This window comes from Sinohyriopsis cumingii, chromosome 12 (assembly GCF_028554795.1).
Source record: "Sinohyriopsis cumingii isolate HCF-2022 chromosome 12, ASM2855479v2, whole genome shotgun sequence".
Classification (NCBI taxonomy): domain Eukaryota; kingdom Metazoa; phylum Mollusca; class Bivalvia; order Unionida; family Unionidae; genus Sinohyriopsis; species Sinohyriopsis cumingii.
Window position 1 is genome coordinate 14,402,749 of NC_142972.1, and position 17,515 is coordinate 14,420,263.

At 34.6% G+C, this 17,515-nt stretch overlaps 1 protein-coding gene across 1 annotated transcript in view; it reads right to left on the reverse strand.

The window, feature by feature from the left end:
- LOC149786024 (E3 ubiquitin-protein ligase rnf213-alpha-like) overlaps nt 1-17,515 on the reverse strand; it is a 358,391-nt gene that overhangs the window by 307,225 nt on the left and 33,651 nt on the right. The window contains exons 13-16 of the mRNA XM_089978099.1: nt 14,464-14,701; nt 13,045-13,191; nt 8,100-8,208; nt 6,760-6,925 (exon numbers count right to left, since the gene is read on the reverse strand). Of these exons, the coding sequence (XP_089834225.1) occupies nt 6,760-6,925; nt 8,100-8,208; nt 13,045-13,191; nt 14,464-14,701 (660 nt within the window). The remainder of the gene's footprint in view (nt 1-6,759; nt 6,926-8,099; nt 8,209-13,044; nt 13,192-14,463; nt 14,702-17,515) is intronic.

A 17,515-nucleotide genomic window follows, 5' to 3' on the forward strand; every position in this document is an offset into this window, starting at 1 on the left:
TTTAAATAAGAAGTCATATAAACTGTTACATTTTCTTTTCAAATGACAGTCTTAGTACACCGCAATTAACAATATTCAAGGACATTTCAATCAATTAAAATGTCACTTATGACTAGTGGAGACAGAACTTTAATAAATAAATACCAATTCAATTTTTAAAAATTATAAATTTAAATTTGTGTTCTTGTTCTATCTTTTAGTTCCTTTTAAGTCTAACCATCATAAATGCAATGTGTCCTCTTGTAACGAAACGTAAAATGTGTCAATCTACTCTAACAGCTATGTCGGTGAGCGTTTCTTTGAGAACCTAAGTAGGTGCCCACCGTGTTTTGATATTGTACTAGCGGAAACATTTGTTGTATTGTTGCATTAAATAAAAAGTGAGCCTTCATTTATATTATTCTGGTAAATACTTCTTGTGAATCAAATAAAGGAGGTGGAATAAAAAAAAAGTTAAAAGGCAAACAAATCCTACATGCTTAAGAACCAGAGGCCCTGGTTGTATGTCAGGTAACTCATTTCATTTGATCAATCAAACACTGTGATAAATTTTACTGTGTACATGATCTAATTTAACTACCTTAAATTAACCTACTCAATCATACATGTGATTAAAGACAGCAAGGCAACCAAGCAAAATGAGTACTTCGTAAAATAAAGAGCTTCGTTTCACAGATACGGACCATTGTGGGAAAACCGATTTTCAGAGGATTCCTGAATTCGCATGTAGAGATATCCTCAAGGATGATAAGACGTTTCACTATTCCTTGCAATGAAATCATGGCATCAATATTTTACTAATTGAAAAATACAAAAATATAGTTTTGACATAGACAATTGTCTCACGAAATAAATCTTGCGTGTTTTTGATAAAAAGGAATCTTGTTTTGGTAGTGTGTCAACAGTTAGTCTGGTTCCCTGCTTCGTAGACTCCTAATTTCAGACCTGATTTCAACAAAGCAAAAAGCAGTGATATAATGCACAAATGTTTTCGTGAACCATGTTTGGTTGTTGAAACCAGTTGCAATCATCTTATCAATGTTTCAGATGATGGACATTTTGAAATTGAATGTAATTTATAGAGAATAATGAAAAACTTCATCAGAAAAAGCACTTTACTGAAAAGTTTTCTCAACTCGATAATAAAATGAGAGGATTCAGCCATTAAGCAGCCTATTTCCCCCCCATCGATTTTATGGCTGTCTAGCGGGTTTTTGGGAGGTCCCTCGGTAACTCGCGTTCTCGCTTATAGTGCAGTCTGTGTTTTTGGACCCCGATGTGCGCGAGTTATCAAGGGAGAGGTGTAATATGATACAATTGAACAGTAAATTTTAAGAAGAAAAAAAAGAAAGGGCCATAATGTTGACCAAAAAAAACAGTTGATAAAATAGCTACTCCAGTGTTAATTTTTATGCTACCCATATTACTGATATTAAATAAAGTTTTCTAAATTTCCTGTATCTTGCAAAATCAAATTTGAACTAAGTTTTCTTGATGTAAAGGTTCTTACTATATTTGGTTTTGTCCATGAACTCCTTCAAAAGTTATTAAGCATAAACAAAATTCTGATGCAGTTAATAGGCAAAATTCATAGGCATACATCCTCAGAGTGAAAAAATTGTCAGTATGACACAATTCCTCATGCAACTTGTATGTTATGTGCAAAACAAGCACAGATAGTTCATCTTTTTCATAGATGACTATTACATCAGGACATCAGAGCGGACTGGGAGGCAGAGTGCATCTGACAATAGCTATGGGTAAGTATTGCACAATTAAAATTAGTTTTACCCTCCAAATAACATTTTCATAGCAGCAATTGCTTACCCATGGCTATTGTTTAGCTGAATTTGTCAGTAAGGAGGGTTCTTGAGGCCTCATGTTGTGCCACAACCATGGGACCCAGAAAACAAAAATGCCTGCACTTTTGCTGTGATAAGAATGGAGTTAAAAGGATGAAAAGGTAGTATAGTAATGCCAAAATGCTGCCTTCATGATGCCCTCCAAGGAAGAATGATTAAGGTATGTCCAGGAGGTAGCAACAGTGCAAATCTCATGGCCTCTAAGTTTCATAAAGAAAAGGTCTCAATCAGTAAGTGATCTTTAATCGTGGATACAATCCATCATGAAATAATGGCAGCTGAAATGTGTACAGGAGCCTTGAGAGGGAATAAAAGGCGCTTCCCATCCTTTCTTTTTCCTTTGGATGCCTTAAGATAAAAATGGAGTGCCCTCATGGGACATAAAAATCTATCTGTATCATCTGCAGCACAGATTCAACTGAGAATAGGAATTTCTACTGGTAGTGGAGCCATGGAAGGTAATTGATTTTTGGATAAAAATCATGGTGACAAGGAGGGAAACCAAATCATAATTTCCATTAATCCAGAGACAGCCAGTGTCAATAGATAATGAATCTCACTTAATCATCGTGCTGAGGCAAGGGCAAGTACAAACACAGTCTTTAGAGTAAGGTCCTGAAAAGAAGCCTCACTCAGTGGTTCATAGGGTGTTTTGGTTAATGACCATAAAAAAAGAAAGATTCCATCAAGGCATGAGAGAGGTGAAACAGGTCTCTGCAGCTGAAAATAATAAGACCAACAAGGTGCGAATCCAAACCAATTACCGTGCCTTGAGAGAATTTGTTTGAAATGGTGGCTCTATAGTTCCTTAGTGGATAGAAAGCATTTTTTGTTCTTAGAGAGAAACGGAAATCAGCAAGAGAAGTTACAGAGGGCAGCTAGGATCAACACATTTCCTACATGCCAGTCATGGAAGATTTTCCACCTGGCATCAGAGACCTTTGAAGTAGAAGCTTCCTGGCAGCTTGGCCCCAAAAAATGTTCTGGCAGAGAGATCACTTAAGATGAGACAAGCGTGAAGGTGGAGAATTTCTGGGTTATTGTGGTGAAGTGATCCCTGGTGTTGCAACAGAAGATCCATCCTAACATGAAGAGACCTGTGTCAAGCGATCAACAGGTCTAGAAGATCACTGAACTATGAGTGCTGAGGCCACAGAGGTGCTATGAGAATGATCTGAGGAGTGGAAGTTCTGACTTTTTGCAGCACTTGAGGAATCAGGTGGAAGGGCAGGAAGGCATAAGCGAATAGCCCAACCCACTAGAGATTGAACACATCCACCACCACCACCCATGCTCCTTGACAGGACAGGATAAATGTAAAAGGGTAATCCATTGTAGAGCCTGTTTGGAAATAGATCTACTAGGGGCCTTGAATCAAATATCTAGTATAGATACTGTATATGACATGGTTCCTAGAGTGTCAATCTAGACTGAAGAACATGTAGTGTCTAGTGAGCAAGCTGTCGTTATTCCTTGCATAACTTACCTATATATAACATGATTCTGATAGCAAGTGAGTCCAACTCCCGCAGGTATACATGAAGTAACCCCAAGTCCCTGGAGGAACCAAAATCAGAGGGAAAAGGTTACCATGTAATGATTTAGAAAAAATGAACAGATAATGTAACACCATTAAAGATTAAATTATTGTAGAGGCCAGGTCGCAATTGCAGTTAAAAAACACTGCTATAGGCAAATTTTCTCCTTGAAAAAGATGAGCTAGCCATGCTTGTTTTGCACATAACATGCCAAGGACAAGACAAGTTGCTTGAGGAACTGCATCATGCTGTCAATTCGTCACTCTAAGAGAGGATGTATGCACATCAAATGGATGGTGCATTTTTTGGCATGAAAAAGAAAGCTAAACAACAGCTATGGGTAAATTATTGTTGCTATTATACTGCATTTGATATTGGTCTTTTAATGTACTACCTCTTATCAAATTTGAATTTAGTCCATTGACATTCAAAACTTACAAATGCAAACTGAGGTGTAAAGTTCCAAATCATACAGGAAAAATAACTCCACGATGTTTGTATTGGAAGAGTATGAAAATTGAACTTAACTCTTGTCTTCCTAATATAATGCCTCAATTTGTGTATTTGAAATGAGTCAACAGTCCTTCAAATGTTATTGAGCAGAAAGAAAATTGATGACAGATGAACTTACAATATATACAATATATGACCCTCCATATATATATGGTAGGAGACTAAAATACAGTCAGACTGAAGCAAAAAAACCCAAAAAGGAACATTTTAAAAACAGGAAAAAAACATGCATAAACAGAGTCAAGAAGAGAAGGAAAAGAACATACTGAAATTGAGAGACAGAGTGACCAGAAAGGAAAGAGGAAATTAAAAATACACACCTCCCCTCAGTAACTCATGATTCAGAGGGTTAGTAATTTTCAACCATGATGTAGGTTAGGGTACAACGGGTAAAAAGGAAGGTGCAGTGCTAGCAACTTTCACTGATACATGATAATTATAATCTTGATTGTTTAAAAAAACATTTATCATATATATTTTAATATTCATCAATACTAGATACAAAGAAGTTGACTGAAGTCAATGAATGATGACATGAATTTTAATACAGAACAAAATAACATGCCATACTCACAAATTTATGTACCAGTAAAGGTGGAGTTGCATCCAATTTAAGATCAGAGCATGTGAATCCATCATAAACAAACATTAATTTTAAATGTTACCCAACATTTTTTTTTATTGGTAGCAAATGGCAATGACTGAGTACAACCCTACATCATTGTTACTAATAAAAATAGCAAGCACAATCATGCTACCGTATTTCATGTAATTTTTCATACATGAAAAAATAATTATTAATTTCAGTGTACAAAAAATTATAAGTAAAATAAATAATTATCATTTTGCGGTTCTGACCATGTATGAAAAATAAAGGGATCATATCCGAACAGATTCTAATAGACAACCTAACAGTACAAAAGTACAATGTAAACATATATTTTCTGTCTCATTCTTCTGTCAACTCAAGAATCTAATAACAATAAAAATAAAAGTACTCAGAAAGATTTTTGTTGTTATTAGTGAATGAGAGAGGGAGAGAAAGAGAGGATTATGTCTCAGTGTGAAAGCTCATCTGCATTTAAAGCATATGTAGCTGTTATGTTGTGTAATGTTGGCATAATGATGGTCCTACACGTAAGATGTATCACAGGTTATGTTTTAGTGAGTACAAAAATCAAAACATAAATATCAGCATCGAGGTCTTACATGTAGGATTAGCAGAATTATTAAGATGGTTTGAACATATATTAATTAAGGGTATTATTTATTGGTAAATTGTACGCAATGATACGAGTCCACATTGTCAAGAAATTAAGCAGAACTTGTATTTTTACAGCAGCAATAATCTCATTATCAAACTGCAATAAAAAAATAAAGAACTTGAAATCATGTTTCAGTTAATGTGTGTGAGCACCCATGTGCACATGTGTGTGTGCATGTGCGAACGAGAGATGACAAAAAAATGTGTTCATGTACAAAACCATATTTATTCAGGGCGGTTTTTATTTGTAGCTTTTGCAAAGAGAAAAAAAAGACTGTATTTTGAGTTACCTGATAATTGTGATAATCCTCATATATTACGACCCCTACTATATTCCATTATCAATAAACACCACTAAATCAACAATTCATTCTTATTTTAATTATGATGTACACTGTCACAACAACCACATGGCTATGCAGTGTTATTTACTCGGTAATTAAACATGCTTAGCGCTTTGGTTATTCCAGAATTTGTTATAAGGACAAGCAATCATATGCATCACTTGTTATTCAAATTCGCCAATAAAGATAGTAGAGGGGTATATCATTGAAAAGATTTGCAATAAAATGCTAATTATATCAGAAGTCAAAACAGAACAAACACTTAAAAGATAGTATATGTATATATTCGAATCGATATAACAAAGTCCATAACTTTCAAATTTACAATAGAAAATGACAAGGTTTTTATATTTTACGTTTGTATGACTATAATGAAACAATAAAACTAGTTGACCAAGGGTCTGTGGTCTTCACTTTAGCATGTACTGAGATGTCATTTTTGTTGCATAAGAAAACATCAAAGGGCTTCAGAACCCATTTTAAAATGCACGCGGTATTTTGTTATGGTGATGGACTTTATAAGGAGAACTAATTAACAATAATATTTAAAGTTATGGTCTGTGAAGTCCTTTGTCCATTTGTTAATAAACACCAGTAGATAATGTAATGACAATAAGAGAGCTTATGCATCAATCATTGTATTTTCTCACCAACAATTAATTATTAATTTTTGTTTAACAAAATAAAAATTTGGTATTATTGATCTTTTTGGCAAACATAAATCCTCTAAGTAGAAATTTTATGTCTCATAATTTAAAGGATTTTTTTAAAAAAGTGATATGTATGAAAAATTATGATACGTTTAAATAATTATGATTTTGATAACTGAATTATGTACGAAAAATTAAAGGGTACAAGAAAATACATGAAATACGGTAATGCTCACACTTATAACCTCCATCAACAGTCCAACAAGGAATGAGACCAAAGTACACTGGAATTTCATCCATGTTAATGATCATATTGTCAGTAAAATTATCTTCTCTTCTGGCCTTCAAAAATTCATCAAAGTATTTTATTTTCTAAACAAAAAATTAACCAAGAATGTAAAACTAATGCACAGATATGTACAAATTTAACTCCTTCCCATAGGGGTAGGTGCTATGAAATCCACCCAAAACCGCTGCATGGTGGACATATGGTGAGAATATACCTATCTATATGCTTGTATCTGTGTGAATGCCAGTGGCAGAGTTGTAATAACAGTCTACAGGAAAAAGATATTTCTTCAAACTTACCTAAGAAGAACCTTCAAGCAATCTGATGGTTCACCCCTGGGAACTGTAGGATTAACATCGCTGGTTCCTCGTCCCTGGTCAAGACAACTCAGATACTGGTAAGGCCTCTGAAAGATGTGTCCTTTAAACTTCTTCAAGTCAAACTGTGGATCTTCCTGTTTGAAATCTGTGATCAAGATTACAGAAACTAGAAAATGCACACTAAAGCATACTAGATGCAAGTGACTGAATATTGATATGCTTTGTGAATGCAGTTAGAGCTGGAACAGGGGTTAAAGTTCATTGCTTAATTACCAATATGCATCTGAAGCCAATACATCTATATCTATACATGTGGTACAGTGTGGAGATCAATGTTTACAAGTTGCAACCTAGAGCCATACCCCAATTAATTGGTCCAAAATAAACCACTGTGCAGTACCATCTGGATTATTTCAACTATTGATAGTGTAACGGATCCAGGAATATTTAGCATCTGCCAACCTTGTCTTCATCTACTAAATAAATGTGACAAAATTTCTTCATTAACATTAAGACTATCTTATTGTTCAGAGTAAATCATCAATTCTGTGGCCTTGTTTACCATGCCAACATATTATCATACCTGAAAACTTTGTATGCTTAGCCAGAAAAACATGAATTGGGTGCCCTACTGTAATGTCAAGGACCATAACTCTACCCAAGATAGAGCTCACAAGACAAAACCTATAAATGGCATATTTCGAGCAATGAGGCAATATATATACCAAACAGCATCAGACTGTATTACCTAGTGTTTGAGCTATGCTCGTTACAATGATCTGCTGTAGTAGAGATGTAATACTGATGGAAAAAGAACAATAATTATGTCAAATTTGGTACTGAAAATATTAAACTTATACAAGGCACATCTACAAAATAATAGGAAATTCACCGATGAAATGCTATATAAATATGTGCAAGGGTTACAGAGCTAAACCGGTTATAAGAAGTGGGAAAGGACACACGTAAAAGGTGGCTACTATAGGATTCCATATTCTCAATGTGGGACCCTACATATGAGATATTTGGCATAAAGACTAAAGTAACAAAGGAATACATCTTCCTATAGTCCATAGTGAGAGTATGCAAAAGAATGATTAGGTACATGTATAGATGAGGATATATATCAATTGTTTGATTAATAGCATAATATATTGTTTATGAAACTTTTAAACAACATTACAGGTCCATATAAAAAGAAATACATATAATTTCAAAACTGTCCTTGTACAATATACATGTAACCAACCTCAAACAAAATTTAATGTACTAGAATATGGTAAAGGATGCTTTATCACTCTATTAAGGAAAGTTCTCACCTCTTGGCTTCTGTCTATTTGTAAGTATATCCAAACTTTCTTGAGGGGATCGGCAGGTCAGGAATGGCAGAAAGTCAAATACATGGTGGATATAACTTGCATTCCTGCCCTGTTCATACAAGAGGAATATTTTTTTTTTCTTCATACAGTTATGGCCTTATAGATATGGTAAAACTTAGACTGATTAATGAAAACCGTTTGATAGAAATTTGGATCTTATGCTTACCAGTGCAGGGTGCTTTGGAAGATGCTGTACCACTGTTTATTCCCAAGTTATATTTTTTGTTAATTTGTAAACTTCTACATATCTAGATGAGACAATAGTAAGTACAGTTAAAACTGCTATGAGAGACCTCTGCTATGAGCAACCACCTGTCATTTCCATCCACAATCATAATGCACATATAAATTTTATTATATAAACGTGCTGTTATGAGTGACCACCTGCTGAACGCGACCAGTGACCACAATGTCTTGGCAAAATATGCATTTCAACACTGCTATGAACAAATGCATTGCAAAATGGAGGATAAACTCCACTGATCTTTTTTTAATCCCTACAGAAATGACCGCTCACCCCGTTCTAATTGTTTTTAAACATTTTAACAAATAGGCAGGCTACCGATGTCTGAATATTTTTAGCTATGCTTATAGTGTTTTGTAGTTTCTGTCGTAAACCAGACAAAAGTATAAGTAGATTATTTCCTAGTCTGGTTCCCTGCTTCATATGACTTCCCCCATTTAAATGGTACTGTTATCATCATAAAGTTGGCTGTGGAGGGTTACACCTATTCCAAATTCATTGGCATCATGTCTGCAATGTTGGAAGAGCATATACTTGAGGTGTAAGAGCAATCCTGCTGTGGGAGAAACTACTGATGAATCAAGTAACCTTGCAACAGAGTAGAACTTGATTTTATGCCATTCATATCTAAGAGAAGGAGCAATGCATACTCTGTATACAAGACATATTAATTTTCCAGCCAATGATGCTCTTACCATTACAACAAAACTCCCTGCATATCTGATACCTAATGGATTAGATATAACAAAGATCTGCAGCATGGGATCTGATGGTGAGTCCAAGATGACTGACAAAAAGAGAGGAATTTTCTATGTTTGCAGACAAGAATTTTGCTATACATTACCATGAAGCAACATACTGATGTATTTTTGACCTCACTTGAACCAAAGTACCCTATTTTGGTCCCAAATGCACAGCCACATAACAGTAGTCACATCAGGGATAGAATTGAAGTGTTCATCACATGACAATGAATCGCAAGCCAAAACAGTACAGTGTGTACAGATTATTCATGAAAACATACATGACAGATTCCCAGACCATGACATTTTTAACCCATTCATCTTGTTTGAGTCTGACACTTTTCATGAAACCTTTCTGATATTTTTCAGTAATAACAAGATGTTTAAATTAGCAGTTCTGGTGGACATACTGCACATCAGATTGTCGCCATTTCATTTAGACAAAGTAAACATCATAAATAATAAAAAGTCTTTTGTTCTACAGGAATACCTCAGGAAGAGAGACTATGGGGAGATTTTAGAGTTGTGAACAGTGTCTGACATCTGTATGTGAAGCCGTAAGGAGCTGATATGAGGTATATGTGTGTGTGTGTGTGTGTCTGTGTGTGTGTGTGTGTGTGTGTGTGTGTGTGTGTGTGTGTGATTTGGATTTTTAACATAGCTTTAACAATTTTTCACCTCTGTCTGTGTGGGTTCGAGTCTAGGATTCGGCCAATGTGGTTATGTGAGAAAGCCTGCCAGTAACTTCTTGTGGGTCGGTGGTTCTTCCCGGGGTTTTCCCCGGGTTCTTCCTCCACCATTGATACTGGCCGCCATGCATAGCCTATCGTGTGCTGAAAAATGGCGTTAAACCCCAAAACAACAACGACAACAATTTTTCAGTCATATCGCTACAATGTCTACAGTGTGGCAATTTATAGTTATGTCTAGCACTGAGGCATCATGCCGCAGACATGCAGCATGATGTCCCACCCAGTCACATTATCCTGACACCAGGCCAACCAGTCCTAACACTAACCTCTTAATGCTGAGCGCCATGCGAAGCAGCTGTTAGTACCATTTCTGTAAGTCTTTGGTATGACTTGGCCGGGGATCAAACCCATGACCTCCCACATCCGAGATATGAGGTATACAGGGATCATTATAACTGAAACTCTATAAGTCTGATCCTCAGGATTGGTATGATAATAAACAGGAAAAACAGTAGTCAATACTACATATGTACACACTGGGAGTTATTTTATAAAATTCTTCTTTCTGTGAAAACTCCATGACAATATAATTTTCCATTCATAAGGAGTAGCGATAAATGTTTTCCTATATGGCTGCTGTGGCCATCAGACCTGTATATCTGAAATTAAAACCAAGCAGACATCATGAAAAGTCTTTTATGTTGATACAACCATCCATTCACAAGGAGTAGTGATAAGATTTTCAAGATGGCCACTGTGTGACAGTTATATTGGATAACAGATCGACACCATGTTTACATAAGACCAACAGGAAACTATGAGAAATCTTTTGGCAAAAACACCAAAGCAATATAACTTTCTGTTTAGAAGGAGTTGCAATAAGATGATTTTCAAGATGGCTGCCATTGTGGCCAAATTATACTTCAGATTGGCAACATTATTATTTAGAACCACAATGAAAGCATATGAAGTCTTATGGTGAAAAATACATCTCAATATTACCATCCATTTAGAAGGAGTAACAAGATTTTCAAAATGGCTTTCCCGGTGGCCATATTCGATGAAAAATTAGCACCGTTTTCATTAAGGACCAGGAAGACATGATAAGAAGTCTTTTTGTGAAATCCATTCAGGAGGAAAAGTAATAACAAAAGTTCAAGAAGGCAACTGTGACAGCTTTACTGGATGCATGAGAAGCACCATTTTCATCTGGGTCTAACTAGATCATGGGATGAATGTGTGTCTCAAGTTTTATGGCAATCTCGCAAGCAGTTTAAGAAGAGTAGCTATCACAAACTTGTGCTAGCAGACAATGGACAACAGATTACCAGTGATGGACAATATAACCAACAGAGCTAAAAACCACAAGCAAACCAAACTGTTTCTGGGAAATCTGCAGCCAATCATAGGGATAAACTCGTGTTTTGCCACTGATGAGATCTGTAGAGATGATGAAAACTGGTTTTTCTAATGAACATACAAACAGTAGATTTGTGTGTTTCTTTGAAATATGTCAAAATGTCTGGTTGCACGTAGGAAGCATCTATCCACCCACCTACCCATCTATCCTCAGTTAACATTCCAGACTGATTCTGGATTCTGATTCTTGGATGGAAATTTCCAAGCAAGCATCAATACTTAAAAGAGACTATTATTTTCTTTATTGGTTGCACTCTTCATGGTAGGAATGGGTATTATTATTATTATTATTATTATTATTATTATTATTTTTATTATTATTATTTTTATTATTATTATTATTATTATTATTATTATTATTATTATCACAGATCAATCATAAATGCCTCACACTTCAAAATATACTGCCCTCTCCTGACAGGGATTTAAAAAATATAAACATTGATATAAAAAAAAACAAATGGTACATATCTGACTGCCCACTGTTTAATAATCTACTACGTAGCCATTAAAAGGACAAGGTTGACTCTAGAGACTATTAAAGAATAGGTCTTAATAACCAGGGCTTTTGAGTGAAGTGATCTAATCTTGAAATTAATGTGCAGAAATCAATATTTTCTTATCAGACTAACATGATCATGACCTCTGACCTTTAGAACCTAACATTCTACAGGTTTCTTTATTACCATAAGTGTAAGCTATCAACAGAGGTTGGTCCAGGGGCTTACTCTTAAACAATAGTTATTCTGCAAAACCCATTTGAGCCAAAAATGACCCAAATCTTTAACCTTTCAACCCAAAATCAATAGGCTGCTTCCAAACTCTCCACAAACTTTGGCAAGGAATGTGGTTTTAGAACTAAAGTTATTATGCAAAACCATTTTCCATCTTTCAGTTGCAGTGACCTAGACCTTTAAACTCTGGGTCACAAACTCATCATGCTTTCTCTTTACCAAAGTGTAAATCATCTACAAACATTGGTGAAGGTACAAGGTCAAGTGATATTGACCTTAGCTTCTACCTTAACCAATAGGCAACTTTAAACAAAGTTTGGTCTGTCATAACTACAATGTTATTGTGCAGAAAACATTTTTCTTTATTTCAGCCACAGTGACCTGGACCTTTGACCTTCTTACCAAGCCCCTACCCTAAGTGCAACCATTCATAAAATTTGGTCTGGGTCTGTGATGTGCAACTTATGTTTTTGTGCATACACACTTTTCTTTTAACTTTTACAATGACCTTGGATTTTAACCTTTTGACCACAGAATCAATAGGCTTCATTCTTTCCCTAAGTACCACCCATACATAGTTTGGTCAAGATAAGTCACACAGAACTAATGTAATTTATTATTATGCAGAAACCATTTTCTTCTTTCATTCACAGTTACTCTGACCTTTGACCTTAAAATCAATAGGCTTCTTCCTTACCATAAGAGAAAGTCATCCACAGCTGCTGCAGTGGTACTATTAACAGCAGTAATGCCTTACCTATGATATCAAGACTACTTTGCAGGAATAGTTGGTATCAAATCAGACTAAGTTTTCAAATAAACCCTCAAATACAATGTTTCTGAAGATAATAGCTGTAGCAATACTAGTAGATGTACTTGTATTGAATTTTCCATAAAAAGTAAACAAGACAGAGAAATAACAATGCTGGCATAGGAATAACATTTTCTGACAAAGTTTGTTTAGTGCAGCCAAGTGTTTTTCTTTTGTGCAAGCACATCTCCATATTTTATAATTGCTACAATTTAATTACTCTAATTTAATGAAATATTTACCCTTCTTGCCTGAATAAATTCAACTATTGGCATTGTCTCTATCAGATATAGATCTCTAGCTGAACGCCTCCAAACATATCCAGAATTGTCTGTCAAGCATCCCAGGATCAGAAGATTGAATAAGAAAAAGTCAACTCCTTCCTGGACCTGAAATATAATACATAAATACTTGGCTTAAAAGACATATTACTGAATAATTTCCAGTTTACCTAGGATGGAATGAAAAAATATAATCCAGGCAATAAACTTAACAGAGACATAAAAATTGAAAAATTTAAGATATAAACTGAGTAATATATTACCACTCTCTATTTTCTCTCTTTATTCTTAGCTTCTTTCCTTTCATCTTAAAGTATAAATAATACATGTCTAGAACTATATATATATATATATATATATATATATATATATATATATATGTTTTATATGTTTGTCTTATGGTTCTAATATTATGCCAATATATATGTATTACATGCATACATCACCTTTATGTCATAAAACCTTAAAAAAATACCTGTCTTTAGTCAGAGGATGTGACAGTGTGCTGGTCAGATGGACCTAGTGAATATACAGAAAATGAAAAAATGGAAACATAATGTCCCCCACTTTTTGCAACAAGAGTACCCTAAACAATACATACTATATTCATCATGCGTATACTATCTATATTAGTTCTATATGTAGCCACAAGGAGGGCACAGCTGTGGCTAGCACTGACAAATGAGTGACCTTGACCTGGACTTTTCAACCTGATTACTTGCTCACAATGGAAACCATTTGTGAATTTTTTGGAAGAAGATGATGTTGAACAGAAGCTATTATATAAGAAACTGTTGTGTTTCACGTAAGTTACTATAAACTTGACCTTTAAGCATTCTGACCCAACATAAAGATTATTCTATTCCCAAACTAGCCAGACAGTCTCAAAACTTTGGTGCCATTATGTGGTGCTTAATTACGTTATTTTACATAAATCTGTGTCATAGTGACCTCAACCTTTTGATCATATAATCAAGATACAGTGACCATGACCTTTTGATCTTACGATTCAAAATCAACAGCTATTTTCATTCATTAATGTACATCCCATCCACAAAAGTTAATAAATGCACAAGGTCTAGAACTATAGTCATTATGTGGAAATCATTTATCTCCAAGTCAGAGTGACTTTAAACTTTAACCCACTGACCCCAAACCAGTTAATTTCTTCCTACCCTTGTGCAAGCAATCAGCAAAGTTTGCTCAAGGTATGCAATATAAAAATTACATTACTGTGCAGAAGCCAAAAAAACAGACATTCAGATGAATGTCCCAGCATGAAATGCTGTCTTAAGGCAGGTGTATTAAAAGACAGAGGTCATGTTAGAAGAGGTTCACATACTAGTCTTGTTATGAATAAAAATTCCAAGTATTAATTACCTCATGTGCAATGTCCAGATGGAAGATGCGAGGTGTAGTGGCTCCAGGTGGCAGTATATGTGTTAGAAGAATCTGAGTCACACGGGAGACATTTATCTCTTTGTCTTGGAGGGGTATGTTTATGAGATCTGCTATTTTGTGGTGGCGATATTGTTTTGTCAATTCTTCATTCCTTCTCTTAACATACAGGGATTTCCCAACACCTGCTCGCCAAGACTTAATAACACGAATGCTGGAGCTAGAAAATGAAAATTACAGTTTTTGTTCCCACTAAAGCACAGTCCTCGAGAGAATGAAAAACTAAAATTGCAAGAAAGGCATGAAAACTAGCACATGATACAAATAAAAAACAGTGAACTGCAGGAACTAATCTGTAATTTAACAAAACTCAAAACCTGATACACCTCTCTATAACATGCAAGCAACTGGGTCCATAAGCATCACTGTCAGCAAAAGCAATGATGTGAGATAGCAAGAGAGACTAAATTTTGGGTTAACAGATGGGGGAAAGGGGTGCGGTCTTAACAATATTCATTGATACATGAGAATTAGAATCTAAATTATCCTAAGTATTGAAGAAAAAAAATGAATATTTATGGATATCAGATCTTAAGAAATAAATAAAAGTCAGTAAATTTATGGCAAAATTTTATTCTATATGTGGACATGTTGTACTCACAAATTCATGTATCAATAAATCTGAAGTTTCGTCCCTTTTAAGTTCAGAACACGATATCAAAAGTAAACAAAAGTTTCATAGATGGAATTACATTCATAAACTGCCAAAGCCATAAATGCATTTGCACTTCTTAATTCCTCAAGACGACTATAGAATTTTCAGCCTGCACATTCTTGTTGAAAGCAAATGGAAGTGACTGAGTACAACTCCATCTTATATACTGAAACTTCTCAAAACTACCAAAAACCTCAGTATACCAAAATCTCCTTAAAAAACAACATTTTTTTTAGTTCTGAGTTCTTCATTCATTAAAAGTTATAATTTTATTCCCTGTAAACCAAAACCCCTCAACTCCTAACACTAAAACAAAATTAGATCCCAAATTTCAATCTGATGCTAAAAGAAACCCATAAAGCTAAAAACTTCAAACTTGGAAATGTATTTATGCAATTATGGCTAGCAAGTACTGTATTCAAGCTTGGTTAAAAATTCTTTTAACTGAACTGTAGATCATTTGATTTCATTCGTAAGGCAGTATCACAACAAATAGAAAGTCCCACTGTCCAATGTAGGCATTTTATTGTAAGTAAAACCCCAAATCCTGCTGGACATGTCTGCAGACCTGATCATAATCAACAATGGTCAACTTGTGTATGTAGAAGGTCAAGCTTTATCACAATTCTGATGAGGTCAATGCAAGACAGAAGCATGTGTGGATCAGCAAGGTGAACTGATTTTGTGCACATTGTATGCTGAATGTATATACCATTGCTCTCAAGTATAAAACACTATGACTAAGAGTATTTATCATGCTTCAAAAATTTCAATGACCATTTAGGAATGGCATCTCACTTTAGCATTAACTCCTGTTCTTATAGTACAACGTGAAAGTGTAATTCTTTCTGAGATATGTAAAACATAAATGAACATATGTGAACAAGAATTACACACATGGGAAATAAGGTATTTTTCATTTTCAAAATCTGTTGTACAAATGTACAAATCTTTTACCCATAAGTGAATTAAATCAATCTATTTCAAACATGTGGATAAAAAAGATGTTAGTAAGTGCAAGAATAGCTTGCCATAGCTAAAGGTTTAGATCAAAAACACTAAATTTAATCATAGTACATAGAGAAGTATCTAAACAAATTCTAGTATTTTTGACTGGATCTCTGGCATACTCACATATGCTTAATCTGTATACCTGATGATATCACAAACCAATTTGCAAAACAAAAACACGGTCAAATATTAATACAATAAGACAAGGTGCTGACTGATGACATGAATCCCTCATCACAGAAGCATAAGTAGCCAACAAAATAGCAACTGGTTTATACAGAAGGTCTACTTAAATCTGAAAATTAAAAGTCACAGTGACCTCCTTTAGACATGTCTGGATTACTTTCCTTGAGATGCATATATGTACCAATTTTTCACAAGTCTAGATGAGAAAGGGTCCATGATATTAATAGTGTAACAAACAACAGATGAAAATACAAAAGTCATTCATCTGTAAAAGATTTAGTAACATTAACCAAGTTTTGTTTGGATGAGATGCCTGGAAATACCTCAACATGCCTTGTTTCATGAGTTTAGGTCTAAAATGATCCAAGATATTGAGTGTCTAACAAATGGAAAACTGAAAACAAGACACTCATGTATGAAAAAAGGTTACACTGACAAATTTTTAATATGGTAGGAATTCTCACCTTGATAAATATCCAACAAATTTTCATCAACACAGGTGGAAAGGTTGATGATATTGCATATGAAATGAACATGGAGCTAAATATAAGAAAGTCCCTCAAGTAAGAATATATCATCATTGTTACTTACTCTGGTTAAGGTTCATGCACACACAAATTTTGAATGAGTGTAATTGAAATAGCTTCCAATATATTGTGAGTGTAATTGCTGAATTACTGAAAGTTTGGATCTCATTCAAACGTTACAAGTAAGTCACAATGGCTTAATTTTAGCATGAAATAAGCTACTTTTAGAGAGATCTATCTACTTGCCAAGTTTCATGAGTTGCAGCAAATGACTTAGAGACCAATGTGTGTGTATATATATATATATATATATATATATATATATATATATATATATATATATATATATATATATATATTTGAAAATAAAAGCCACTCAAGCATGAAAGTTGGGCCAAACTATCTTAGTTAGGTTTTATCTTGCAAGTGATTTCTTAGGGGAATGATGTTTTTAATTCTTTGATTACATCAAGTAGGATCCAATTCTTCATTGAAAGTTACTGTTTAGTTTTCATCTCAGTATTTAGGGATTTTACCAGCTTGTTCACTAGAGTTATAAGATTGATACTGGTGAAATCAGTTATCCATCATTCTA